The sequence below is a fragment of the Crotalus tigris genome, unplaced genomic scaffold, assembly GCF_016545835.1.
Source record: "Crotalus tigris isolate CLP2741 ecotype Arizona unplaced genomic scaffold, ASM1654583v1 scf7180000017887.1893490, whole genome shotgun sequence".
Classification (NCBI taxonomy): Eukaryota; Metazoa; Chordata; class Lepidosauria; order Squamata; family Viperidae; genus Crotalus; species Crotalus tigris.
This window is the reverse complement of record NW_024096704.1, coordinates 1,844,153-1,871,550: the sequence shown is the minus strand read 5'-3', so window position 1 is coordinate 1,871,550 and position 27,398 is coordinate 1,844,153. Positions and strand designations below refer to the sequence as shown.

The window sequence follows — 27,398 nt, the reverse complement described above, 5'->3', positions numbered from 1 at the left end:
CTTTGCTTTGTAAGTTTTAAAATACTAAGTAAGCTACATATGAATAAAAAATATTTTAACCAACTAAAAAGTTGCATAAAAATATATTACAGTAATGTAGCCCAAATATTTTATTTGAATCAGTGTCAAAATTACAATCTTTATCCTTAAATTTATATTTATTAAATAGATGCAATGGTCATACATAAAGGTCTGATAGATCTGCATGAATGTCCTTTGAGAACAATAAATGCATTATTTCTGCCTTCTGTTTCAATTAGGGTGATCCTGGACAACGGGGAGAAAAGGTAATACATATATGCTTATTTAGTCCTACAAACAAATAATTTCAAAACTGAATTGTGAAGTGTTCAACAACTTTTTATACATTCCATTTTATGCAAGAACTTAGGAAAACAGCACCCAGGTCAAAGTTATATATTCATAAGGTGCTGTAAACACTATGAAAAATCAGAATTTTCATTTTGAAAAGTTGTAAGTCACATTGTAACTGGAAGAGTTGAAACAAAGCATGGGAAGAAAAGGGAACAAAAAAGGGAAATAAAAAGGCAACAAAAAAAAAAACAGTTGAAGCTTACCATTTAACTGTTATTGTATAGCTGATGCTATTGAGGCCTAAAGTTTCAGGAAGTTGCCAGCTCAGATGTCTACATTTTGAGGGATTTATGAAACTCTGTAAAGGAAAAACAATGTTGAAAATAGCTAACCAATGTTATTAGATTTTTTTCTGATAAAAAGTGAGGTTTTATTATTTGTCAATAGAAAAATGAGGAGATACGGGATGAAAAGAGTTTTCTTGGAATATTAGAGAACATTCATTCATTCATTTCATCACCCTTTCCCTTCCCATTCTTTCCCCTTTTTAATTTTCTATTTTTTTCTTGCTTAAATTAATCTTGGTTTGTATTACTTTTTTATCTTTGTAATTTTAAATTTCAATAAATATGATTGTAAAAAAATCTTAAGCAAAAAACCAAGTTTGATGTGACAGGAAGACAGGCCAGAGCCAGTACAGACTAAGACTGAAATATTGCTTGATTTTTCTAATATATCACTTCTTTCTTCCATTACTCTGTCACTCTTTTTGTTCATTTCCTTGGTCTAATTTTATACTTTTCTTCAAAACTGTAAATAGAAATAAATTTAGGATGCTTTTAATAGAAAGCAACTGGTAAAAGAAAAAATTTAAAAGAACTTATTCTGATATTTAGGGTGATGCTGGAGAAAGTGGACCCAAAGGTCACTCTGGAGAAAAGGTACAATTTATAGAGAAGGTCACAAAGTACATTTAAATTCAGGTTAAAAACAACAGAGATACATTTTTTAAAAAAATAATTATAATTTTAATGATAAAATTTAATAAACTGATATATTCAAAATTATAATTTGTAGTTCCAGTATATATGCATACATGTTTATTTTTATAATTTTTGCAAGACATAGTCAAAAGAATTTGTTTTATCAATATGAATCATTTGGTTTGGTTTTTAGCAACTATAACCTTAGTATCATCGTATTATTTGTGATAACTAATTAGACTGATGTCATCCATATAAACTTCATTATAATATTGCTGAAAAGGGACAATTTATTAGGATTTTTTTCAGAGTGAACTTTATTTTCACTCTTTATTACACAAAACCCGATTCCTACTGTGAGAGGCTTTTATTTTTTATTATAATATTTCTTCTGCAAAATGTCAGTAATTACCGTCACATCTCCTGGCTTGTGAAATCTCCTCCCCAGATTTCTTTGTATTTCTTGTTATGATATTTAAATATTTCTTGTAAAATTGGTAAGTCTGCTCTGAGCTTCAGGCAACTGTTTCAAACTGAAATGGGTCATCATGAGCTCAAAACAGTTTGAACACAAGACATTTAACACATTTCTTTTTCCTTTCTCCTTCAGTCAACAGTATAAAAAATTGAGGGAACAAATCCCTTAGTTCATATAGATTGGCTAAAGCCTGTTTTGTGTAACTGTTGAATCCAGAATTTTCTGCTTTGGCTTTCCTGGTTTTCTTGTTCTGTTTCAGAAGACATACATGTGGACAAACACCACATATTACTCATGAATTCTAATTCGACTGTATGTAACTTTGGCTTGCATTTATAGAGCTTTCCTTCCCACACTTGAAATAATCAGTTTTAACCAAATACACAGGAGATTCAAAGGTGAAACTTAGTAGGAATACATTGCCAATTCTCACATTCCTGCACGGGACATACAATATTCCACCCTGAGGGCTGGTAGAGCTTTGCAAATGGTAGATGATTCAGCAAGCTGTTCTTCCTCAACTAGAACAGTTAAAGTCAAAGTCTCTATTCCTCCTTGACCCACAAACATTTATAAAATAATAAGCCAATTTAAAGTGCTTTCTTGGTGTCTTATGGACTAATATTTTATCAGTTTGTATTTGTATTTGGAAATCCCACAATATTTTAACATTCTTATTTTGGATTACTTTTTCTATACAGTATGTTCCCACTAATTTTTTTTATTAATGGCACATTTTAATTTTTACAAATGTTATTTTGGTGACTGTGTTATGTTGCTGTTCATAGTCAGTTTGTGTAATCTTTTTTTACACAAATTGGGTATATGATCTACTGTTCCTACTGCTTTGCACAATTTGCACTTTGAATCATTGGATGATTTTTCAGATCTGGTCTTGATTGCATTAGCTTGAACCTGAGCAGCCAAAATCAAGCCATCCGGTTTCCAGTGTTCAAGTCATGGCCAGGTTTTATCTGTATCCACTTTCCCTCAATCTTTTATAAAAATTGACCATGTAATACTTTTCCTTGCCAGCATTCTGTCCTGCTTTTTATTTCATTTGTTCAATATTCATGCTTTGTTTCTTGAACATTCAGTAAGTCTCAGTTTTTAATATCCATCAATGCTTGTTCTTGGCTGCCTTTTATGTAACCAGCCAATGTATGCTTTTCTTCTTCAGTATTTTTTTTTTACTTGAAGTAAACCTCTGCCTCCATTAATTACTATCATTATTATTATTATGTAGGGTGATCCTGGATCTTCTGCTGCGGGAATTAAGGTAATATGAGTAACAAGAACTTTTTCACATGTATGCCAAAATTAAATTTTCTGTATTTTCTTTCTTATCTTGAAGTTAATGCCATCCTTTAATTTTAATCTCCTGCTTTATAATTTGTTTCTTTGTTTAGGGGGAACCTGGACAATCGGGTAGACCAGGACAAAAGGTAATGTGTTCAAATAAATAATTTTGGTTTCCTAGATGTATTTGAAATCTGATTTGTCAGACGTGTAGTATATAAAAAATGATACTGTCCTTTCCAATAAACTGAAACTTTGTCCCACTGTATTAAATGGGAAGGTATTTTAAGTAGCAGATATAAAGTAAGAAGTAGCGGCAACATACTGAACATATTTTGATTTGTGAAATATTTTCCTACTATTAAAATATTGTAATATTCTATTATAATACAATATAATTTAATTTGGTAGGGTGAACCTGGACTTCCTGGACTTCCTGGGTTACCTGGAATTAAGGTAAATATACATGTTTTATCTATATCAGTGCTGGCAAGAGAATTGTAGGAATTGCAATCCACCCGTCTTAGAAGTTTCCAAGGTTGAGAAACATTGATCTATACAGTTTTATTATAAATATGGGACATGTATAATTAACATGCAGTTTGGACCACTGTTAACATACCTGAAACCTTTTCTTCTATACATTAAGATCATCACTTGGTATCAACCATACTTGGAGAAGTGAAAGGGTAGCTAAGTTTTTTATTTTGTGTAATCTATAGCCAGTGAGCTACATATAGTTCTTTCCCCTTTTTGTTTATAACCTATAGCAGGGGTGTCAAACTCAATTTCATTGAGGGCCACATCAGCATTGCGGTTGCCCTCAGGGGGCCAGGTGGATGTGGCCAGGGTGGGTGCGGCCTACTAGGTGGGTGTAGATAGAGTGGGTGTGGCCTACTGGGTGGATGTGGTCAGCTCTACATCATTCGCGTCAAGGGTGCCTGTGGGGGCCTGGGCAAGAGTGGGATAGATCTGAGGGTCTCTGGCAGAAGGAGGTGGGACCAGGGCAAGTGCCAAGGCATGGTCCACTGGAGAATCCTCTCAGGCCATGCGGGGGGGGGGGTTATGGAGCTAAGACTGAATGTGTTTTAGCATAGATGGTCACCACAAAATTGTACATTGGCTCCCAGCTGGCCTGGGCCAGGGCCAAGGCAGAGGGGGCTGTTCCCTCACTGTTTCCAGGAGGGCTTCGTGGGCCACATGAAACCACTTCGCGGGCCGCATCCAGCCCCCGGGCCTTGTGTTTGACATGTCTGACCTATAGAGTTCTGCAAGATTGGACCATTGAAATTTAACAGTTCAATTTTATGTTCTTCAGTTGAAAAAAAATGGGTGAATTATCTTCACCTCTATAAACTTTTTAAAAGCACTCTTTTACAAAAGTGAAGAGGCAGACAGCATCATTGCAAATTTCAGTAAAAAAATGGTTATTAAAAGCATGGTCTCCAGATGCAAAATGAACTGCCTGCTATATATTGCAGAAAACATTCACCAATACTAACAATAATGGACTCTAATTGTTGACAGTCTTATCTCCCTTGCTTCCTGATATATGTTCATTGACAGAAAGTACATCTACTAATTCTACAGGCTAGATTAAGGTGCTGAGAAGACCTTTTCTGTATCCTTATTGATTATGCCTCTGCTATTGTTGCGATATAGACAATGGTATATGGTTAGTTCTGGCTCTCCACCCAGAACTAACCATATACACAAATTGGCAAGCAGTACTGGTCTTGCAGTACTAGTGTATTGTACTCCTGGCTGCAAGCAACCTCCAAAAATCTTGCTTTTGATTTCTGGACCAGCTCCAGTTTTCAACATAGCTGCAACGAGAGAACACTTCATCTTTATAGCAGTGAAACACCAATACAAAATAAAACTTCATAGTATGGAACAGGTTAATCTGGCAAAACCCAGTTTTATTCCAAGCATGCTTGTGCTGTTCTGTCATGCTAGGCTCTAGCAAACTTGCTAGACTATAGACTATTGTCTATATCTCATTAACTTGGAAATACATGCAACATACTGGCACATTATCCTATATCTCTATATACCACCAGTCTCTCTTGCTCATACTACTCTTCCTACAAAGAAACAAGTATGCACACATAAGCATCCACAGAGCTTTCCTCTTTCTACTAGAAATACCAACAAAGAAAGGAGGGAGGACCAAAATAGAGTGGGTGGCAAAATTAAGAAAAGAGATATTATAAAAAAGATTAAATTTAGTAGTAAAGCAGTTCTTTCCAAATAGCAGCTCATTTTCAAGGCATCCTCTTTCAGCTGGACTATCTAGTCTTTTCCATTTTGGGATCAGTCCTTCTTTTCTATTCTTATCAGCTAATTTGAAATAACCCCCCCCCCCAAATTTTTATCCTGATAAATATGCCATACAACTTATTCTGCACCAGTACATATTATGTTTTGAGTTGTTTAGTTTTGTTTTTGAACTAGGCAGGACACCTGGCAAGAACATGGAAATGTCCTTGTAGATTTCTAGGCAATATTTTTAGAAATGATTTGCCTTCTTCCTAAGGCTAAGAGGAGTGATTAGTCCAGTTAACTTCCATGGCTAAAATAGGACTAGAAAGCACGCTTACATGCTTCTGGTCCAGTATTTTAATCAATAGACCTAATCAGCTCAATTGGAAGTATTTGTTTCATCATAAAAGTTGAATAAAAATTGAATGTTGATCCATCTAGCTTTTGCTAATCTGAATGGTGAGAGAATCATTGGTTTCTTTGAGAAGGAAATTAGAAATAAAACTTAATTCATGATTAGTATGAGCTTCATAGACATTCTGTATTAAAAACTGAACTAATAAGAATCAATAAGAACTTGGAGAATATCTTCACTGTATTTGCCTGAGAGAAGGGGGTGACTTCCCATCCGCTTTGAAAAAATTCATACAGTTACCCATTAAAGAAATATCAAAATGCACCTGTCTGTATTCTTGGCTTTTGAAGATTAAGGCCTCTGAATCCATAAGCGCACCAATCAAATCAGATTGGATATCTTTTTGTTTTCTCTTTGCTGCTGCATTGCAGAGGTATGCTTTATTGAAATGGAATTACTTGTTTACTTGCTTTCACATGCCATTAAGAACGCTAATCTGGATAGAATCTCATTTACTTTCTGTTTTCTCAGTGAAGTACCTGATGAGAACACACAACTCAAAAACAACATTTTTTTAGAATATCCCTTTTATGTTGTGTAAAAGAATGTAACAAGCTTGTATTGTTGTTTTTTTCAAAAACAGCAAAAAAGTCAAACAGTAGACAGTGGCCAACTCAATGTTAAATGCTGAAATTCTGCAAAATCTTTTGCATAGAAAATTTTTTTGCATAAATATAAATACACTTTGAAACTATACTTATTCACTGTCATCTTTTATAATTAAACTGATTATTTGGATGGCATAGTTGGAAAAAATTGTAGACCCTTAATTTTCTGACTCACAATAGCTCTGTCAAATAGCACTATATTTGATTAATATTACAGAACAAGTCAATCTGATGGCTAGATCCATGATGTAAAAGCAATAGCAGTTAGACTTATATGCCACTTCACAGTGCTTTACAGCCCTCTCTAAGCCATTTACAGAGTCAGCATATTGCCCCCAACAATCTGGGTCCTCATTTTACCGACCTTGGAAGGATGGAATGCTGAGTCAACCTTGAGCCGGTGAGGACCCCTGGCAGTCAGCAGAATTAGCCTGCAAATACAGCATTCTAACCACTGCACCACCATGGCTCTTATGGTGTAGCAAGATTCAGTAAGTAAAGTAGCAAAAAGATAGAAATCTGTTCTTTACTGAAATAAGCACTTGGTATGTCTAGCTTTATCTAGAGCAGGGGTAGGCATCCTTGGCTCTTTTATGACTTGTGGACTTCAACTCCCAGAATTCCTGAGCCAGCCATGCTAGCCAAGGTTGCCTACCCATGACCTAGAGCTACCAATAATACAAAACCTGCATCAAAAATTGTTTTCTTTGTTTCACCCCCTCTGGTTCTCGGGTCCTTCTATCTTTAGTTTAGTGTTTATGGGAGTTGTAGTTTCCTATGCAAGGCTGGCGTACAGTTAGAGGTTTTCTTGGAATCCCAGCTAATATTTGAAGAACAAACGGCAATTGTGGCCATGTGGGCCTTTACACAAGTGAATGGACTGGGAAGATCTTTTGAGAATCACTCATGTATTGGTTACTGTGAATTGGATTATGGAAATCTGATGGATAGATCCATTCTCTAAGCGGGGTTGCTCTTGAAAACCATTAGCAAGCTACAGCTATCTTGAATGCAGCAGCACAGGCAGTGATGGGTATGTTGTGGTATGAGCAAGTTTCCTCACTATTTTTCCAGCTGCACTGGTTGCCATTTGGGTTCTGGGTGAAGTTCCAAGTGCTGGTTATAACCTAAAATGCTGTGCATGGCATAGGGCCTCATTATATTTCTCCATATATTTCCGCCTGCCTGGTCTTATCAACTCAAGGGGGCATGCTCCATATCTCTTAATTAGGCAGTAGCATGTTACAAAATGTAAGAGCCATGCTTAAATTCATGTCCACCTGGAGATCTGTACTGCTTTCACCTTTCTGACCTTTTGTATACTGTTCAAAACATGGCTGTTTTCTCAGGCCCTGAGCTAGTATAGGGGTTGAGTCCCTTTGGTTTGTTATTGGACAATTGGCTTTTTGGTTTAGGATTTCTGATCATCTGTCTTCTTTTTCTTCTTAATATGTTTTGTTTTGTTTTAATTTATTACCTATAAACTGCTCAGATTTGCAACAGAGCCAGGCAGCTTCCAAACTGAATAAATAAATAAACCAACAAGCAAAATTTGTCATTAAGGTGAATGTATTGGTGGTTTCATAGTAATATAGTGATTCAGTGTAGCAACTTTGGTTATTGCTCTTGTATCCCCTCCCCCACTGTGGTGTTTTCGTGGTGTACTAGAACAGGGCTTTTCAACCAGTGCTACGGGTACCATCTGTGGTACATTGGCACCTGGCAGGTGGTACGCAACCATCCTAGAAAAGTGGTAGCAGGGGAGGGGAATGAGCTGAACCGGTGGCAGCACCGCATAAACCTGAGCGAGAGATGGTTGGAGCTGCAGGGCTGTCAGGGCTTAGCGGAAGCACCAGGATCAGCACTAGGCTCCAGCTGGAGCTCAGCACTGATCCTGGTGCTTCTGCTGAGCCCAGAAGAAGCGCCAATCAGCTGGAATGTTGCAGCATCTCCAGGGTCTTGTGATGCTTGGCAACTGATTCATGTTTATGATGGTCATAGTGTCCCAGGGTCATGTGAAGTGACCAAAACCTCTGCAACCACCCAGCAGATGGGGGGAATAAAAACCAAATACCCCCCCACCCCACTCCCACTGCCAATCCTCAACAGAAATGCTCACAACAATGAAAACCTTGGACAGGAGGAAGAGCGCCACCAGGCGGGCAGGCAGGTGTCTTGCTCAGCTGTGCCTTGGGGGGCACTTTTTTCAGTGCCATTGTAACTTCGAACAGTCACTAAGCGAACTGTTGTAAGTCGAGGACTACCTGTACGTTATCACTTTTTTCCTTTTTTTTTTTTTTTTGGTCATCAAGCTTTTGACACCTTGCTAGGTGACTGGTGGTACTCGGATATTGCCATACCCTAAAAATGGTACAATGGGTGAAAAGGTTGAAAAGCCCTGTAGTAGAAGTTAAGCCTAAAGCCTAGCTTGGTACAGAAGAATTTAAGGACTAACTATTTGTTTCAGGGATCATTTCAAATTTGCCAACTCTATCTGGAAAATAGGAATTGATCTCACATTCCAAAAATATTACTGTTGTGAATATAATTGTCAGCTAACAGAATCAAATATTTCCCAATAAGTAACCCTTTGGACAGAATGAAAACTTAGAATTCCCATCTCCATGAAGAGTCATGAATTTTTGTCACATAAACAGACACAGAATGGAATCCTTCCATTCTGATGATAGAAATTTTTTAGACTTTTTAAAGGGCAAATTCAAAGAGCATCGTGGAAAAACCTGAGAAAAGCCATCTCTGATTGAAGTTCAGATTTCCCAGGAATTCATTAATTGAGACAGAGAGAACATATTTTTTGTTCTCAATTCATTAATTGAGACAGAGAGAACATATTTTTTGAGGAAAATCTAGTTGAAGAAGGTGGATGAAAAATATTTCTTCAAGAAAGTTAATCTTTTTCTTTACTATGTGATGCTATATCTTTTTAATTTCTATTAAAAAAACTCAGAGATTTTTATGCTTATCTTCAGAAAGGAAACAATGTCTCTTTTGTGATGGAACCACTGATTGAGGGGTCAGGGTGGCAAAAGATACATTCCAGTTTAGGGTCCATTTGGAGATTTGAGATCAAATCCTTAGATCTACATTGCCATTTCTCAAGGAAAGCAGACATCTGGCAAGATTCTTGTAATACAAGTGATCAACAATAAACTATCTGTTTGTGCCTAGCCATGAGTGATTATGATTGCTCAATTTGACACTTTAGAACTCTGTAATGATTTTCTAGTACAAATAGGGCCAATTGTGATTTGTAGCAAAAGTATATGGTAGTCTGCTAGAACATTTTCTTTTATAAACTATTTTTATATAATCAACTTTCTTTTCCCTGTAAACTGAATAGTTCTATAGTTGATTTTCATTATTGAATGATAACATTTTTTAAAAGTTAAAAATGTTCTTAGGGATCATTTCTAGATTAATATAGAAAATCATATTATTCTGGTCCATTTGATAAGAAGTTGAGGATTTTTTTAATATATCATAATAACTTGAAGAAGGATATTGATACCTTGGATTGTACTGTGGTTTGACTTTGATTTTTTTTTAAAAAAGCAACAGTTTCCAATAGAATAAGGAATGAGGAGAGGTATTTACAGTATTTGCATGTATTTATAGCTTACATAAACATAAATAGTATTCTGTGGAAAGTTGGCATCAATGAGTATGGACCACAGCAGAGGTTGAGATATGGAGAATTAATGAAAATGGAACATGGGTGTGATTTTTGATGTGCCAGTATTTTGAGTGGCATATTATGTTTCTAGGATATCAACTGGCTCATGGCATTCTGAAACTGAAGACATTTTCAAAAGCTCACAGTACAAAGTAGTTTTGATCACACAATCCACTTTTATTTCTCATCCTTGAAATCATGATTAAACAGATTAGAGAACAAAGTAACCACTGAGTTGGCTTTATGGTAGATTAAGTCTGTGAGTACTCAAGAAGTTTGAACCTATCAAATAGATTGCTGAAGGCTTCATTATTCCTTCCATGATAAGTATGATTGTTGTTTCCATAAATGATTAGAAAAACATTACAAGGATACATTTGAAAACCCTTCACAGTTTTGTATACAATTTGCAGTGTATATCATAATTATTTCTTCTCTTACCAATTTTGATCTTTCTTTTGCAGTTTACTTTTTTCAGTGATATGCCTTTATACCATGCCTGAATACAGTTTTATATTTCTAGCTGTTGAAGAACTGCCATTGTACTCATGTCGAGGAAATACTTTTCATACTAATTTTATTTATGCAATGCTGTGACCAGCAAGAAGATAGATTTATTTTTTCATTATATAGTTTAATATAAATGATGAAATCTATTTTCTTAGTAATGCCAATGATTCCACATAGTATATTATCAAACATTTCTTTTAATTAAAAGGGAAATCTTAAAACATATGTGGTAATGATTTATTTATTTTAATTTATCAGATGTACTATAGGCAAATGAAATTCCTAATTGCCTGGTATTTGCATTAAGAAAATAAAACTAAGGCACTAATTAATTAAACAGGTTCTAATATCTGCTGAAGAAAATCAGGATAAGCAGAAAAGCTCTTAGGGGTGCAAGAAAACCTAAAAGCTACAAAAATTGGATTGGGATTATGACAGTAGTAAAAATAAGATAAAAGATAGACCTCCTGGGAGGAAAAAATGATAAGCAAGTGACAGAGATGGGGCTCCTAAACCTCTACTTTGGTTTACTCTCTCTCTCTAAATGGGAATTCTTGAATGAACTTAATCAAAACAATTGACAAAAACGAGGGAAGAGCAATTCAAGTTAAGAAAAGAAATTATAGGGACTAGTTGGCTACTTTGCAGCTTTGAATGATATACCAGTAAGAAACACAGTTGGACCAGAAAGCTTTGGGGACAGTCATGAATGGTCTGTGTAGCAGTATACAGCAGCTAAGCACTGTCTGCTGTCATGTCACATGAGCTTCAGACAAGCAAGTTCATGAATAAAGTGTGTGCGGGAAAGCAGATAACAAACTTTCTAAAAAGCAGAAATATTGTTACATGAAACAATCAGGGTGGCTGTACTTGAAGAGAAAGTTTTGGAGAAGAAGAATAAATGACAGATTAGGAACCACAATGGATTCTAGGCGACTTGAACTATTGAAGGCATCTTGGTTACAGGAAAGCTCACGTAAGACTCCTATAGTATTTTTGGCTGGGGTCCAAAGAAGACCAAAGAAACAGTAAACTAGTGAGAGAATGTCTTCTCAGCCCAGAGGGACTTGGGGAAAGCTTTAGAAAGATATCCACTCCTGCCAACCTGAGAGAGAATGGAAACCGTTATAATAAACACTGGTGAACACTTTTAAGTGCAAAGAGGGTGTTAGAAAAAGTTATACATCTAAATAGCCACAAACTTAACTTAGCTATATTGGCACAAGTAACAACGTATTACTGCCATATTTTTATTCCTTTACACCAGTGAAGTTCTATATTGTAAGTTCCCAGATATATTAGGAATCCTTGTCCAAATACGTTGTTGTTATACGATTGTTGTATCCTGCTCATAGTCTTATGAATGGAATACTATTAAATACTGTAAATTGAATGTGTGTTTTTAATATTGTGTAATTTGCAAGTGATGTCTAAGTAGAATTATTTCTCTTTTTCAATAGTATATTGCCTCAATTAGTTTTTTCCTGCCATAAACTAACTTAATATAAGATGTTATATATCAGGTGTTCATTTCATAAAGTCTTGTGCTATAAAAGCTTCTGGTTCACTTGCTTTTCTTAAGTTAGGTGGGGGTTTTCTTGAAGAATTCTTTGCTGATGGAAATCAAACATGATTAATTGTAGCTGTCCATAGCTATTGGGTTACAGCTAGAAATGTGACTAGGGAAAACATAACTGCAAGAAAATTCATGTTTTCTATAATTATTCACAGTTAAATTAACAAAGTTTTAATATGCTTATTTATTAAAAGGGTGAACCGGGTTTCCTAGGTCCACAGGGAGAACCTGGATTGCCAGGATTGCCAGGGACAAAGGTACAATATACATTTTTTCCTTATTACACACAATTTGCTCTGTATCAGATCAGTTGGAGCCTAATCATTGGAATGGACATTTCCTTCCACAACCATTAAAGTCTTACTAAAGAGAAAGTTTATCAGACTGAGATCACAACTCAACCCATTACAAAATGTGTAATGTGTGTAAAATAAATTAATTAAATTAAACCACTATGAATTCTGTAGGAAATGATGCAAGTGTGATTATTTTATATACGTTCTTAATTGTACAACCGAGACTTCATCTCATTCTTTTTTAAAAAAAAGAGGGACCGTATTGCCTAAAGCTTCTTTTATTTTGTGAAACCAGTTGGAGTTACCAATACCTAAAACTAAAACCAATAAATGAAAGTTGGACAATTTAAATATGGGAAGCATTATCTGTTTTGCCTCTTTTTTCCACCTGTAATTATTCCTATTTTATCCATAATGTTCAGGGATTTTTTACTTTTGACAAATCAGAAGGAGAAAAAAAACATATATAATGGCACTGTAATCTATTCACACTCTCCTCAGAAGAGGTTTGTACTAATGTATGTATTGATCAATTGCCAGTTTGACATACTCTTTGATATTACTTCTGTTTGATGTTTCAACAGCAACTCTCATCAATATCAAAAGTTACTGATGTTTTATGATGCTTCTGTGTGTATGTGCTATGATTTTTAACAGGGTGAAAGAGGAGAAGTAGGAGCTCCTGGGAAAGGTGAACGAGGTGAGCCTGGAGCTCCAGGGCTAAAGGTCAGTTTGGTTTCACTTTGAAATATTTAGAGGGCCTTTGAGAACTCTGTGTTTATCTCATTTTTTAAAGACATCCTTTGTTTCAGGATGTTAAATAGAACCAGAAAAATCAATTTCATTGTGATTGAGGATGTATTCCAAGTTATTTAAATATATGTCATTCATTTTTACCACATAGTCCAGTTAAAGTTAATTAAACAAATGGAGAAGTTTCATATTAATAATAAAAAATGGATGCTATGCAAATATTACTTATAGTCATACTTAATGGGAATTAAAGTGCTTTAGACATAACAAGTAAATAAAAGTATAACAAAATTCTGATTTCTAACTATAAGGTTAGAGTGCTCATAGGCGAAACTTTAAACAGATTTCATCATTTAAAGTAGAATTTTCAAAATTCTATATGGTTAGTAATTGTGTCTAAGACAGACAGAGAAGGGAGGGAGGGAGGGAGGGAGGGAGGAAGGAAGGAAGGAAGGAAGGAAGGAAGGAAGGAAGGAAGGAAGGAAGGAAGGAAGGAAGGAAGGAAGGAAGGAAGGATCTTTAAAATTGTACTTTGCGGAGCAACTCAACTGATTTTCTAGGTTTTCATTAGCAATTTAAAACCTATGCATAATAATGTCCTGCTTTATATGAGATGATCCTACATCATAGATAAGACCAAAGAGTTAGTGATAAGATGGGTGGCTATATAAATATTTTAAATAAATAAATGTTTTGGCTGATCTTTGGAACAAAACTGTAGTGAAATTAGAATTTGATGGATTTTGCTCACCTTCTACTGTAGTGACTGCATGGATATTTCTATGCAATTTTCTTGGCAATAATATGAAAGTGATCTATCATTACTTTCTTCCACTATGTTTTTCCAATTCCCAATTCAGCTGGTAGCCTGGGAATTAATGGTGATCTCCTATCTAAGTACTAAACTGATCCAGCCCTCTCTAGGTGTTTTGTTGTTATTATTGTTGTTAAGATTAGCCAAAATAAAGGTAAAGTCCAGAATGTAGTATGCTTCTGCAGGATCTTCCCCTTTCATCAGAATGATACATGTTCCTCTTCTTTTGTACATTAATATGATGTCACAACCTGTGAACAAAAGGAACAGAGCTTACATTGTATCAATACAATGCTGTTTTCATCATTTGTTCCCTTTGACCCCATCAAGCGAAATGCTTCTGACTAGGTGTCAAATTCTTTGTGCATCAGTGAATTCTCCCCAGTGTTTTACCAAGAAATTCAGATTGAGGGACTATTTGAATTTTAAAAGGAATAAGAACAGAAAATGGAGACTTAACAAATGTGATTTCATACAGCATACCTAAACATTTTCCAAAATACTTCAAAGTGTCTTTTTATTTGATTTCTACTATTTGTGACATTTGTTTCTATAATTGTGCATAACTGTGTATGTGAGTTTCTTGATTCCAGTACATTCAGAAATTCTATTGATATTTTTATTAAATCTTTTGCATGATCTGGAAGAAGGCCATTTTTGTTTAAGAACATAAGTTATTGATAAGAAAGAGCACTAAAGTATTGGTTTGTAAGTTGCCAGAGGTGAATTCTCATTTCTAAGGCAATGTAGGAAAGAAATGATTGACTCAAACAAATATTTTCAGCTTACAAATTGTATATCTGACATCTTCACTTAGAAGTCATAGGATATTTTTCAGGGAGTTGAGGAAATAATATTCCACGGAACATGTACAAAACACATTCAGATTTTCTTCTAATAATCCTCTTGTGTTAAATCATCATAACATGCATGATTACTCAACTTCTTATATATACATTTGTCTCTGTAGTGTAACTTTATAATAGCAACTATTTTAATATGCATAGTTTCTTCTACACATTTACATCCTATAGACAAATCTAATTCTTCATATTTCTCTTTTTACTTTTTCTGTCTCCTCTCCATTTTGTATGTGTTCCAACATGCAGGGGAGGTCAGGTGAATCTGGAACTAGAGGCCCTAAAGGGTCAAAGGTCAGTCATTAGCAACATCTGGTTTTATTGGTTAAGTACACTAAACCAACACAGTTATTTATTTACTGCCATTTTTGCATGTGTGAATTCTGTATGTGGATGGGGTGCTATGTATAGTAAGCACATGTCATTGTCTGTTTCTTTTACTAGAATGTTCAAAGACTATCAGTTTAAAAAGTAGTAAAATTATTTTCAGTAACTGAAAAGACAAAGTGTATATAACCCTTAGCTTTTCCTAGTGAAAGTTTTCACTCCCCAGTTAACTCCCTTTTCAGTTATTTCTGAGTTCTTTGCTATATAAGGTCCTGTCTTTTCTTCCAGTTCGTTGATTAGTACCACATTTTAGTGCAGTATTTAGGTTTACACTAAAATTAAACGAGACATTACATACTATTTGACATTAGACATTAAGACTAGCAGTTAGAGGCAAAGCATGCTCTGAATGAAAAGTGAAAATGTTAAAAGTATGGAATAACTGAATTTTTTTTGACCTGAGGCAAAAAAGATGACAGAATAGATTTCTGATAACCTGCTTTCAGGAAGCCAGGGTTTTATTGCCAAAAAAGGTGCTACCATTAGATAAAGGACAGCTTTCTCTGATTATCTGAATTTTAAACATGGGAATAAATCTCCAGGTTTCCATTGTGTCTGGAAAAAACTGTCTGTTGGCATTTTTCTATAATAGATGCAAAATCCTTATTTTTAACAATTATATATCTGGTAAATTAGTAAAATTTTGAGGTAATCTTTGAATTTATCCCCATATATAATGCATTACAAAAGTCAATTATCATGGAAATTCGGTTTTGTCTGAAAATTTGTATATTACATCAGAACCTGTAATTATGTAATTACAATGAACAATTTTCTGAATTGGCCTTACTCTTTCAAACTGATGGCTATAGCTTTCTTGACAGGAAAGTATACAAAGAACTTTTTTTGGAAAATGCCTTCTGATGTCTTCTGGACATACAGAATTTTAAGTTTTAGCTAACAGTCCAGATTACAGTTGGTGGAGTAAATTCTAAGTATTGCAAACAAACATACCTGGGAGGCCCCAAATTGGAGGAAATACTTTGAGATATTCATTAACTCTAACCGTAACTTGAAGCATTTCTGACATTTTAATTGTTATGAATGTAAGCAATGTTTATTGTTAAACAGTCTTAGAACATAGAATAACATAAAATAACAGGGCTGAAAGGGACCTTAGAGCAGGGCTTTTCAACCTTTTCACCCATTGTACCATTTTTAGGATATGGCAATATTTGAGTGCCACTAGTCGCCTAGCAAGGTGTCAAAAACTTGATGACCCCCCCAAAAAAGGAAAAAAAGTGATAAAGTACAAGTAGTCCTCGACTTAAAACAGTTCGCTTAGTGACTGTTCGAAGTTACAATGGTACTGAAAAAAGTGCCCCCCAAGCCACAGCCGAGTAAGACACATGCCTGCCTGCCTGGCGGCGCTCTTCCTTCTGTCCGAGGTTTTCATTGTTGTGAGCATTTCTGTTGAGGGGGTGGGGTGGGGGGTGTTTGGTTTTTATTCCCCCTGTCTGCTGGGTGGTTGCAGAGGTTTTGGTCACTTCACATGACCCTGGGACACTGTGACCATCATAAACATGAATCAGTTGCCAAGCATCACAAGACCCTGGAGATGCTGCAACATTCCAGCTGATTGGCGCTTCTTCTGGGCTCAGCAGAAGCACCAGGATCAGTGCTGAGCTCCAGCTGGAGCCTACTGCTGATCCTGGCACTTCTGCTGAGCCCTGACAGCCCTGCAGCTCCAACCATCTCTCACTCAGGCTTATTTATTTATTTATTTATTTTCAAATATTTATATGCCGCCCAATCCCAAAGGACTCGGGGCGGCGTACAAAGTTAAAACAATCATAAAACAATAAAATAAAGCAGTCATACCACGAGTCCGATCATATCCCGGCCCCCCGGGGACATCAGTCCCAGGCCTGCCGGAACAGGAGGGTTTTAACGGCCTTCTTAAAGGCCGGCAGGGTGGGAGTAGTTCGAACCTCGGGGGGAAGTTGATTCCACCAGGTCGGAGCCACCACAGAAAAGGCTCTTCCCCGAGGGCCCGCCAGCCGACACTGTCTGGCCGACGGGACCTGAAGGAGGCCCAATCTATGGGACCTCACCGGTCTCTGGGAGCTGTGCGGCAGAATGTGGTCCTGTAAGTAACCTGGCCCTATGCCATGAAGGGCTTTGAAGGTGATAACCAACACCTTGAATTGCGTCTGGAGACCCACAGGAAGCCAGTGCAGCTCGCAGAGGATAGGTGACACGTGGGCGTACCTTGGCGCGCCCACAATCGCTCTCGTGGCTGCGTTCTGAACCAACTGCAGCCTCCAAACGCTCTTCAAGGGTAGCCCCATGTAGAGCGCGTTACAGTAATCCAGTCTTGAGGTGACAAGGGCATGAGTGACTGTGAGTAAAGCCTCCCGGTCCAAATAAGGCCGCAACTGGTGCACTAGGCGAACCTGTGCAAAGGTCCCCCTGGCCACAGCCGATAGATGTTGTTCCAGATTTAGCTGTGAGTCCAGGAGGACACCCAAGTTGCGTGCCTGCACTGAGGGAGGTAAATTTGCCCCCCCCCAGGACTAAAGATGGACCATCCAGTTGGCCTTTGGGAGGCAAGACCCAGAGCCACTCGGTCTTGTCAGGGTTGAGTCTAAGCCTGTTCACCCCCATCCAGACCCTCACATCTTCCAGGCACCGGCACATCACGTCGACTGCTTCACTGAAAGGACACGGGGTGGAGATATATAATTGGGTATCATCCGCGTACTGATGATACCTCACCCCGTGTCGCCGAATGATCTCACCCAGCGGTTTCATGTAGATGTTAAAAAGGAGGGGGGACAGGACCAAGCCTTGAGGCACCCCATGATCGAGGTGCCTAGGGGTCAATCTCTGTCCGCCCGCCAACACCGACTGCGACCTGTCAGAGAGGTAGGAGGAGAACCACCGCAATACGGTGCCGCCCACTCCCACCTCTCCGAGACGACGCAGAAGGATACCATGGTCGATGGTATCGAAAGCCGCTGAGAGGTCAAGAAGCACCAGGATAGAGGAATAACCACTATCCCGGACTCGCCAGAGGTCATTGGTCAGTGTGACCAAAGCAGTCTCAGTGCTGTAGCCGGGCCTGAAACCAGATTGAAAAGGGTCCAGATAATTGGTTTCATCCAAGGATCGCAAGAGTTGAGACGCCACCACCTTCTCTACAACCTTCTCCACAAAGGGGAGGTTGGAGACGGGACGAAAGTTCTTCAAAACAGCTGGGTCCAGGGAAGGCTTCTTGAGGAGGGGCCTCACCACCGCTTCCTTTAAAGGTTGTGGTGCTGCCACCAGTTCAGCTCATTCCCCTCTCCCGCTACCACTTTTCTAGGATGGTTGCATACCACCTGCCAGGTGCCAATGTACCACAGGTGGTACCCGTACCACTGGTTGAAAAGCCCTGCCTTAGAGTTCTTTTTTTCCAACCCCCTGCTCAAATAAGAGTCCTCATTCCATCCTATACAAATGTTATCCAATCTCTTCTCAAAAACGTCCGGTGATGAAGCACCCACAACTTCTGGAAACAAGCCATTCCTTGGATTAATTATTCTCACTGTCAGGAAATTTCTTCTTAGTTCCAGGTTAGATTTCTCTGTAATGATCTTCCACCAGTGGCTTCTTGTCCTGCCCTCAAGTGCTTTGGAGAATAGGTTGGCCTCTTCTTGTCTGTGACAGCTCCTCAGCTATCATGTCATCCCTAGTCCTTCTCTTCATAAGGGGGTGTGATGGCTCAGCAGTTAAGATGCTGAGTTTGTCAGCTAGAAAGCTGACAGCCCAGCCTTGCAAGATAATCCAGGCAAGAAACAAACCCAGAAATATTCTTTCTACTTTTTTGTAAGGTTACATTAATAGAATCTTTCAAGCCTCAAAGTACATTTCTCTGTCACCTTTACAGCACCGCCCCCCCCCACACTAGGGGGGATCCTTTCTGAGATATTTCCCATGGCCACATTCTTTCTGTGGCTAAGCAGCCACTTATCCAAACATTGCCCTTACTGCAGTTCTTTCCTATTCATTCCACGTTATCTTTTTCTTCACAGGAAGATTAGAATGATTAGAATCAATTCATAATCCCTTTTTGATAAAAAGATTTGATTTTTGCCTGCTTTTACAAAAGCAACACCCTCCTTGCCATGTACCCCAGCTTTTAAAAAGCTGTTTCTTTTTCTTCCAATCATCTGCAGTTATAAAATGTTTTCTCTGCAACCATCGTTGCAGCTCTTGAGGAAAACAGCTGCCCACAATATTACAGCCATGCCAGCTTCAGAACTTTCATTGACAATTTAAATGCAGGAAACATGCCATAACAAGACAGTTATCTTCTCATACCAATCTCTTGTAATTATTGTAGATTGTTCAAATGTATTTAAGATTTACTGAGAACAGAGGAGGCTGTTTCCATTTTGTTTAAGGGGGAGTGAGAACCTTTTTGGTGACTCTCTCAAGCAAATCAATAACTAAATGATTACTTTGCAATCTTTATTGATCAGGCTACTGCAGGAGCTTATTGGCTTATGGTATTCTCAGCCTTCTCTCAGTGCTTTCATCTTCAAAAAAATTAAGACAATTTTGGTACCCACTTCAAAATTCTGTTGGGAGGTTTTGATGACTTTAGTTTTCTTCTGTAATAACAAACTTTTTTCCCCATTAGGGTGATCCAGGAAATAACGGTGATTTGGGAGCAGTGGGACCAAGGGTAAGTGAGCTGAAATATGTTCCTTAACTGACAGTATGCAAAATAACTCCCTTGAGGCAAAGAGATTAAGTCATTATTTTCAGGTCTGGTTATATAATCTATATCAATGTTTCTCAATGTTGGCAGATGTGGGACCTCAGTTCCCAGAATTCCTCAGCCTTTATACTTTGCTTTATACAGTGCTGGATGGGGAATTCTGGGAGTTGACCAACACTGATCTAGACTTATAAGATCCACTTCAATAATGCATTGAAAAAAGTGAGTAGTGATAACATGTATTCTAACAGCACTGAAGTATTAATATGCATCCTCCAATAGACAGTTCTTTCACATTTAATAATCATTATTTAATAAATAATCATTATTCATTAACACATAGCATATAGATATACTGATTCTCACAAATATTTGTCTACTATTATTAATAATAATTTATTAAATGAATGTTGCCTGACTCTAAATGATTTGGTATTGTTTTTAAACATAGCACCTACTACAATTTACACATCTACAACCTTGTGCATTAAATAACTGATATATGAAACTAAGTTACATACATATACTCATAGACTATAAAATAGATTGGAAATCTTTTTCTCTCTCAAAAAAAAACAAGAAAAAAGAAATGGTGATTAGATATAACTGGAGTTGCATTCTAGAGTTTTAAAAACTAATATTGATATGATTGGGATTAGATTTAACATGTGCTAATAGTCCAATAAATATCAATAATCTGTGCTTTGCTGATGACACTATAGCTGTGAAAATACACAGCAGCTGAGACCATCCACTTTGCTACTGGTGATCTTCTTTTTCCCTTCTTCCATCTTTTCCAGCATTATAGATTTCTCAAGAAAGTGGGTTAATTGTACAATGTATTCAAAGTATACAATAAAAATTACAAAGAAACTCATTGTAAATGTAGAGCAGACTAAGCTAATGACAACAGGTATAGCAACCATATTTAGAGCTCACAAAGACACTGAAATAATTATAATTTCTACCATTTTTGATAGACTATCAACAAAAATGGAATCAGTTGTCAAAAAACAGTTTGAACACATTGTGCAAAGACAATCTCTGCTGGGAAAAAGAATGAGTGCTAAATTAGGAAATAGGTGGAAATAGGAATACATTAATGTTCATATACTAGTGGAATGAAGTGTAATAAGTTATACTTGCAAAGCGAGGCTAGGAAAATGAAATTGTTTTTACTGCATTCATTAACATTTTGTTATGTGGGTTTGTGACAAATGCGACATGTTTGTACATTTCCAGTGCTTTTTTTATAGGGTCCACCTGGAGAAAAAGGTGACCAAGGTGCCACAGAAATTATTGATTTCAATGGAAATATTCATGAAGCTTTACAGGTTTGTAACTAATATACAATAAATATGCTGTTGCTCATATGTTACCAGTATAACTGAGCAATAAAGCATATACTTTGCATATATATGATCCCTGGTTTAATTCCACCATAACAGAACTTGGAAATGTTGATAATAAATAGTAGGTGTGATTCAATGGGTAAATGTATTTTTAGAAAACACCATGTACAATGATTATCTGGAACAGATTATCCTTAATCTATTGTTCCTTGGATGTATTTGACACATCAACATATACATTTTCTAGGTAATATTGATATTGGCTGGGAGTTCTAGTTCCAACTTTTAGGAAGGTACCAAATTAGGGAAGCCTGATCTGGAATCTTACTTGTTTGCATTCTTCCATGATAGCATTAAATAAATGATTGCTTTCCATGATAGCATTAAATAAATGATTGCTTTTGTAAGATCTTTGCTTACAATTTATGGTTAATAAGATGATAGAATATATTTCAATATTAAATATTTGCATTGAGTTAATCCAAAATGTCATAACAGGGAGCAGCAGCTAATTAATCATATATTAGTTTGGGGGAAGCTAAGTAGGGTCAGATTCAGTTAGTATTTAGATGGGAATACTAACTACTAGGGCTATAAACTAATTTGGGAAGTTAAACAAAAAAACAAAAAAAATGGTAAGCAAATTCTGTACTATCATTAAGAAAAAAGGAGTCAGATACAAATCAATGGGTATCTTTCCCCTTGCTTTTTTCTATCATCCAAAATAGTTCACAAACATGTATATTTCAAATGAAGTTATTTTAATATAGGACAAATGACTACATGGGACAATTCTTATAATGTAGTCATATATCTATCTACTGAAAAAATTGTCTCATTATATAGATATACTGTATGTTTGCAAACTTAGTTACTTTTGCCAATATTGTATAAGATTCATCCTTACCTTTTTTCAAGGACTTTTTCAAAGAACTTTTCAAGCTGTATAGAAGTTAATTTTGATTCCTGTGGATGGTGCTTAGCGCAGTAAACAAAAGACTCACTATAGAGATCAATCACTAACTTTCCTTTCTGAAGATGAAAGTTATAAGTTATAGCAAGATTTTTTTGCATGAAACCTACATTCCATAATCTTTACAGAATAAAAAACTTTCATCATTGAAAAGTACAAAGTATTTAATGTCTACATACAAAATATAAGATAAATACATGAGCAGCAGTCAAAATACTACAGAAATAAACATTTAAAAATAATATTCTTACTTTCCAGTAACCTTCAAAACACTGAAAAAATGAACATTTAAAATAAATCCTTTTACTGGTGATAAAATAATATATAACTACAAATAGGATTTTCATCCAAAATACAGGAATTAATGTACTCCATCTATATAAGTAAGACGTTTTCCTCATGCTGATTGTTTAGACATGGTTATAAATGATTAAATTAAGCATTTAAGTAAAATTTAAAGTTACTTTTTGATAAATGCTAAAACATGTTCTGCACATCTTTTGGAAGTCACAGAAATTACTTTATTTGAAACCATGTCATGATCAGATATAAGGAAATATTTCTTTTAGTTAAATTTTGATCATAATTCTTTATTTATATGAATTTTATTTGATCTTGCTCTATTGAGATCATTACTATTTGAGATATTTCAGCATTGTATAGTTTGTTCATATAAATATCATCCAGTTTAAGTCACACATCATTAAATAATTATAGTCACTTAATTATTTATAATTCCACAGATGCTTATAGAGCATTATTTGTGAGTTTACAAAAATTGATCTTAAAATCATTATAATATAATAGGAAACTGACAGCACTGTTTCTTTTTGAAAGCAAACAAAGTAATTCAAAGTAAGTACCTTAATACATGGATTGTTAAGTATAATTACTTAGATGTAAAGATGTAAGAGTAATCTTTTATTTTCGGGGAGCTAGTCAAATGCTTCTCTTAAGCTTTCCTCAATTTTGTGAAGTCTGTTTCTAAACAAGCAAAGTATTCTATTTCAAACTGAACATCTGGTAACATTATTTTCTGCTAATATATTTTGCCAACAGAGGATTACCACCTTAACTGTCACGGTAATTCCTATTGCATGACGGTGTTTTGTTTTTTTCTGTGGTGTTGCATGTTTAGAGTTATTCTGATTTATAAATGTGTCTTTGTCCACCAGATATTAATTTTGCATTATCAGCACCTCTATTTTCTAAATCAGGTGTATCAGTGGAAAGTTAGGACTCTAGTTTTACTACTTATAGTAATTAATAGAAGCAGTATGGCCATTTCAGCAAAAAAAAAAAAAAAAGTAGGGATTCAAGCTTTCTTTTTTTAAAAAAATGTTTTATTGATTCAAGCTTTCATTAGCATTGTAAAATTTGTTTAACCATGTTTATTAAAACCAGGCATTGGTGCAATTTTCAGTGGGAATTTTAAAATGCAGTAACTTAAAAAGGGATTGATTTTTCCTGTAACTTACTTTCCTGAATTATTTTTTTTTAAAAAAAAATCATATTGGTTGTGTTAGAAGATACATCACAAGTTTGCTTCAAAATTATATTTATTTCATCCAGTATAATTTATATATATTTAAGTGCCATTAATAAATAATTTTTGAACACAGTTGGATGAAATTTCAGTACGTCTGCCTTTTAAAAATATTCCTTTTCTATTCAGAATCAATAACGACTAAAAGGGAATACTTGTATTATTTCAAAATGTGTAATATAATATTAACATACATTGAAACCTAACTAGCTGAAAACATCCCTGAGTCTCAATTTTTTTGAATTTTCCCATTGGCCTTCTTTACCTCTACTTTCATAAATTTACAGGTAAAGCAAGTTAATATAGAAGTCAGCCAAAGATAGATAAACAATGGTATTTCCAGGAAATATACTTGTTAAGGTGCTGAATTAGAAAATTGGGAAATCATGAGTTTTAGCTATCCTTAGGTATAGACTTTTGGATTCTTTCAGCCCAAGTCCTCTTAAAGAGTTGTAATGAAATAGGAAGTGGGAGTATTATCTACAACACCTAGAGTTGTACAAAATAAATACAGGTTAAGGTTATTATAATAATAATAATATTTGTGGGGTTTTGTTTTTTATAATTCATATAAGATAATTAAGTGTTAGTAATATTTCAATGAAACTTTTGCTTTATTTTATTTGTTATAGAAACTTTTATATAAATAGATTTTTCTTTGTTCGTTAGTTCATTACTATATTGCAATCAGCATGAAATACCTATATGCTAAATTAGTATTGGAAGAAAAAAAGGTAGCTCAATGACAGCTTGTATTATTACTTTGATTTACTGTATACTTACATTAAATTGTGTGGCATAATGTCTCAAGGGCAATTCTTATTCTTCTGGTCTTTACTGCTTATCACATAGCAAAGCAGAGAAGATCTCTGACTAAAATCATGTAGATCAAAGGCTGGCAGCATCATAGTATCTGCATAGCCCAACTTGGCCTCAAATATCTTAATTGTTGTGATCAGACCCCCATAACAAAACAAGCTAGATTTTTGTCTTGTTATTTCTATTTTTGGGAGTTTACCTTCTGTCAATGTCACTCATCCCAGCTCTTGACAGGAAATTGAGGTGTGTGACTTTTTAAAAATAAAAAAATCAAACTTTAAGGATGACCTTTTTGAATAGATGCTATTAAAACTCTGCAGAGACTGGGCAATTTGTTTTGCAGTTATACCCTGGGGTTTGGAAAGTAGTTGTGAACCTACCATTAACAGCCAACCAGACCATATTTTACCCTGCTATAAGGCAGCCAAATAACCAAGCCTTTTTCAATGAAACTCCATACAGATTTGTTTTATCCAAGACTTAGTTACAAGATTTACAATTATACAAGTTTGCTAGTTCGAAGTATGCAGAGAGAAGGGCAATAATCTTGTAGTTTTCCTCTCTCAGTATTTTCTGCATAATTTTCTGGTACTAGGGACTCAGTCATCTTTGAAATGAGATTATAGTCTTCTCAACTAGGATTCCATGAGTCTCTAAGCTCCACAGAAGCTCACTAGGAGTTCTGCAAGAGATCATGATTGAATATATATATATATATATATATATATATATATATATATATATATATATATATATATATAAAACACTGCATGCCATTAATTCTAGTGCTCACAGTGATTGGAATTTTTATGTGCCAGGATTCAGCCTATTGCTTTGCTAGTGTTGTACATGTTGTAAAGCAGATTTCATCACTGCTGTTTAATAATATCATTCTAATATTTAATTGTAACACATTTTGCCTGTCTATCTGTATATGGTCATCAATTGTCATTGGTGTTGTTAGTCCTTGACTGTTTTAATGCAGTTTTCTTGTTGTGATGCTTATTTTGCGTAACATATTAAAATATGTTTCAGAAAAAAGTTTAATGAATGTATGGAGTGGATACTGCAATAAAGTGAATTAATTTTATATTTAGGGTCCTCCAGGCCCACCTGGACTCCAAGGATTGCAAGGATCAAAGGTGAGCATATCAATTGTATTTGTGTGATTATCAGTACATTATGTATTTGATATAATTAATAATGACATGAAAGTCTCTATCACTGTGTGCTTTGAAGATCTTATACTAAGATGATTCAAGTAAAAATATTTAGTTCAACAATAATAAATTATTGTATAACAACTAAGTTTTTTCAACAAATTTAACAAAATGATCATAACATAATTTTCTTACGTTATTCTTGAAGTGCTTTAAAAGAATTTTAAATACCAAACACTTGTGAAGCAAGATTATATAATCTATTATTCATGGGAATACTATTTAGGGAAGAATTTCTTGGTATCCCAAAGATTATAGACCTGTCCATTTGTTCTTGGTCTTTTGTGAAGCCATTAGAGAGAGAAACTTTGTTGAACCACATCAAGAGCTAGTGAGGATGATGATGATCGTTGTTGTTGTTGTTGCTTGTTTCAAGAAAGCATATTTGGAATTGAATCGGAATTCCTAGTTCAAACTAAATGACAACATTTCAAGAGCTGAAGTAGGTGCCTTTGATATGTTCCTTGTAAGAGGAGAAGGCACATGGATCAAGCAGACTTATTTATTTAGTATTAAATTACATTATATTCCAAATAATAATACCACAGTGGAATTAAGTTGGAGCTGGATTTTATTTTGCAGGGTGAACCTGGATCACCAGGATTATCTGGTGCTGATGGGGAGCAGGTACTTGAACATGTCTTCATGATATTACTATTGATAAAGGAATATGATATGATAATGGTTCACCAAAAACTGAATATAAAGGAAGAGAGGGAGGGAGGAGGAAGGAAATACTGCTATCCTTAAATAATAAAAAATATTGCCAGATATTAATGTAATTACATTTTTTACTTCTGAAGTTAATGCATTGGTTTAGTTCATGTTGATTTACATTGTTAGCATAATGCACATTTCATAGTCATAAATATGCTATTTCAGGGACCCAAAGGTTCCAAGGGTGATCTGGGTGACCCAGGAATACCAGGAGAAAAAGGGGGTATTGGACTTCCAGGTTTGCCAGTAAGTTTGTTTAAAATTGTCTTTGATAGCAACATTTCTCACTACTGCTTCAGTATCTTTTTCTCAAGGACAATCATATTGTTTTTATTTTAGAACATGTTACTTGGTGCTATGCAAAAAGATTTGCATGAAGGAAGTACAGCAATGGAAGACAGGGGGAGAAAAGAGTGGTAGTTTTAATTAATTTCAAATGAGGCTTAGCAGAACCAAAAGAAATGACAGTTTTGAGGAAAACTTTGAAAGAAGAGAAGAAATAACGGGGTTTTTTGTGGAAGGAATCCCAAGTGTATGTAAATAAAATTCTCCTGCAAAATCAAAAAGGTATAGAAATAATAAATCATTCTTGATTCATCTTCCTTTGGAAAACTTTCAATCAACTACTTTGATGGCAAATCAATTAACTGTGTTTTAACTCCAAGATAAGATAAAGCTAACTAGCAAAATTTCAAATAAATATATTAATTAAACTTAGTGGGAGGTGAACTCTTTACAGGATAAAGCAGTATAGGAATAGCTTAAAATGCAATATTATTTGTAAGTGTGTTATTCTTCATGTTAACTTAA

At 35.5% G+C, this 27,398-nt stretch overlaps 1 protein-coding gene across 20 annotated transcripts in view; it reads left to right on the top strand.

Moving 5' to 3' along the window:
- LOC120308255 (collagen alpha-1(XXV) chain-like) overlaps positions 1-27,398 on the top strand; it is an 82,412-nt gene that overhangs the window by 18,739 nt on the left and 36,275 nt on the right. For 18 of the 20 annotated variants that reach the window (XR_005556810.1, XR_005556808.1, XR_005556811.1 and 15 more), the window contains exons 7-20: positions 261-287; positions 1,212-1,256; positions 3,023-3,055; positions 3,186-3,221; positions 3,487-3,531; positions 12,338-12,400; positions 13,097-13,165; positions 15,116-15,160; positions 19,881-19,925; positions 21,218-21,295; positions 23,346-23,369; positions 25,749-25,793; positions 26,454-26,498; positions 26,754-26,834. Coding sequence is in view for 15 of the 20 variants with exons in the window: in XM_039344046.1 (XP_039199980.1) it covers positions 261-287; positions 1,212-1,256; positions 3,023-3,055; positions 3,186-3,221; positions 3,487-3,531; positions 12,338-12,400; positions 13,097-13,165; positions 15,116-15,160; positions 19,881-19,925; positions 21,218-21,295; positions 23,346-23,369; positions 25,749-25,793; positions 26,454-26,498; positions 26,754-26,834 (681 nt within the window). In the remaining 5 variants the exon portion in view is untranslated. The remainder of the gene's footprint in view (positions 1-260; positions 288-1,211; positions 1,257-3,022; positions 3,056-3,185; positions 3,222-3,486; positions 3,532-12,337; positions 12,401-13,096; positions 13,166-15,115; positions 15,161-19,880; positions 19,926-21,217; positions 21,296-23,345; positions 23,370-25,748; positions 25,794-26,453; positions 26,499-26,753; positions 26,835-27,398) is intronic. The other 2 variants (XM_039344033.1, XM_039344031.1) reach the window with 2 other exon arrangements.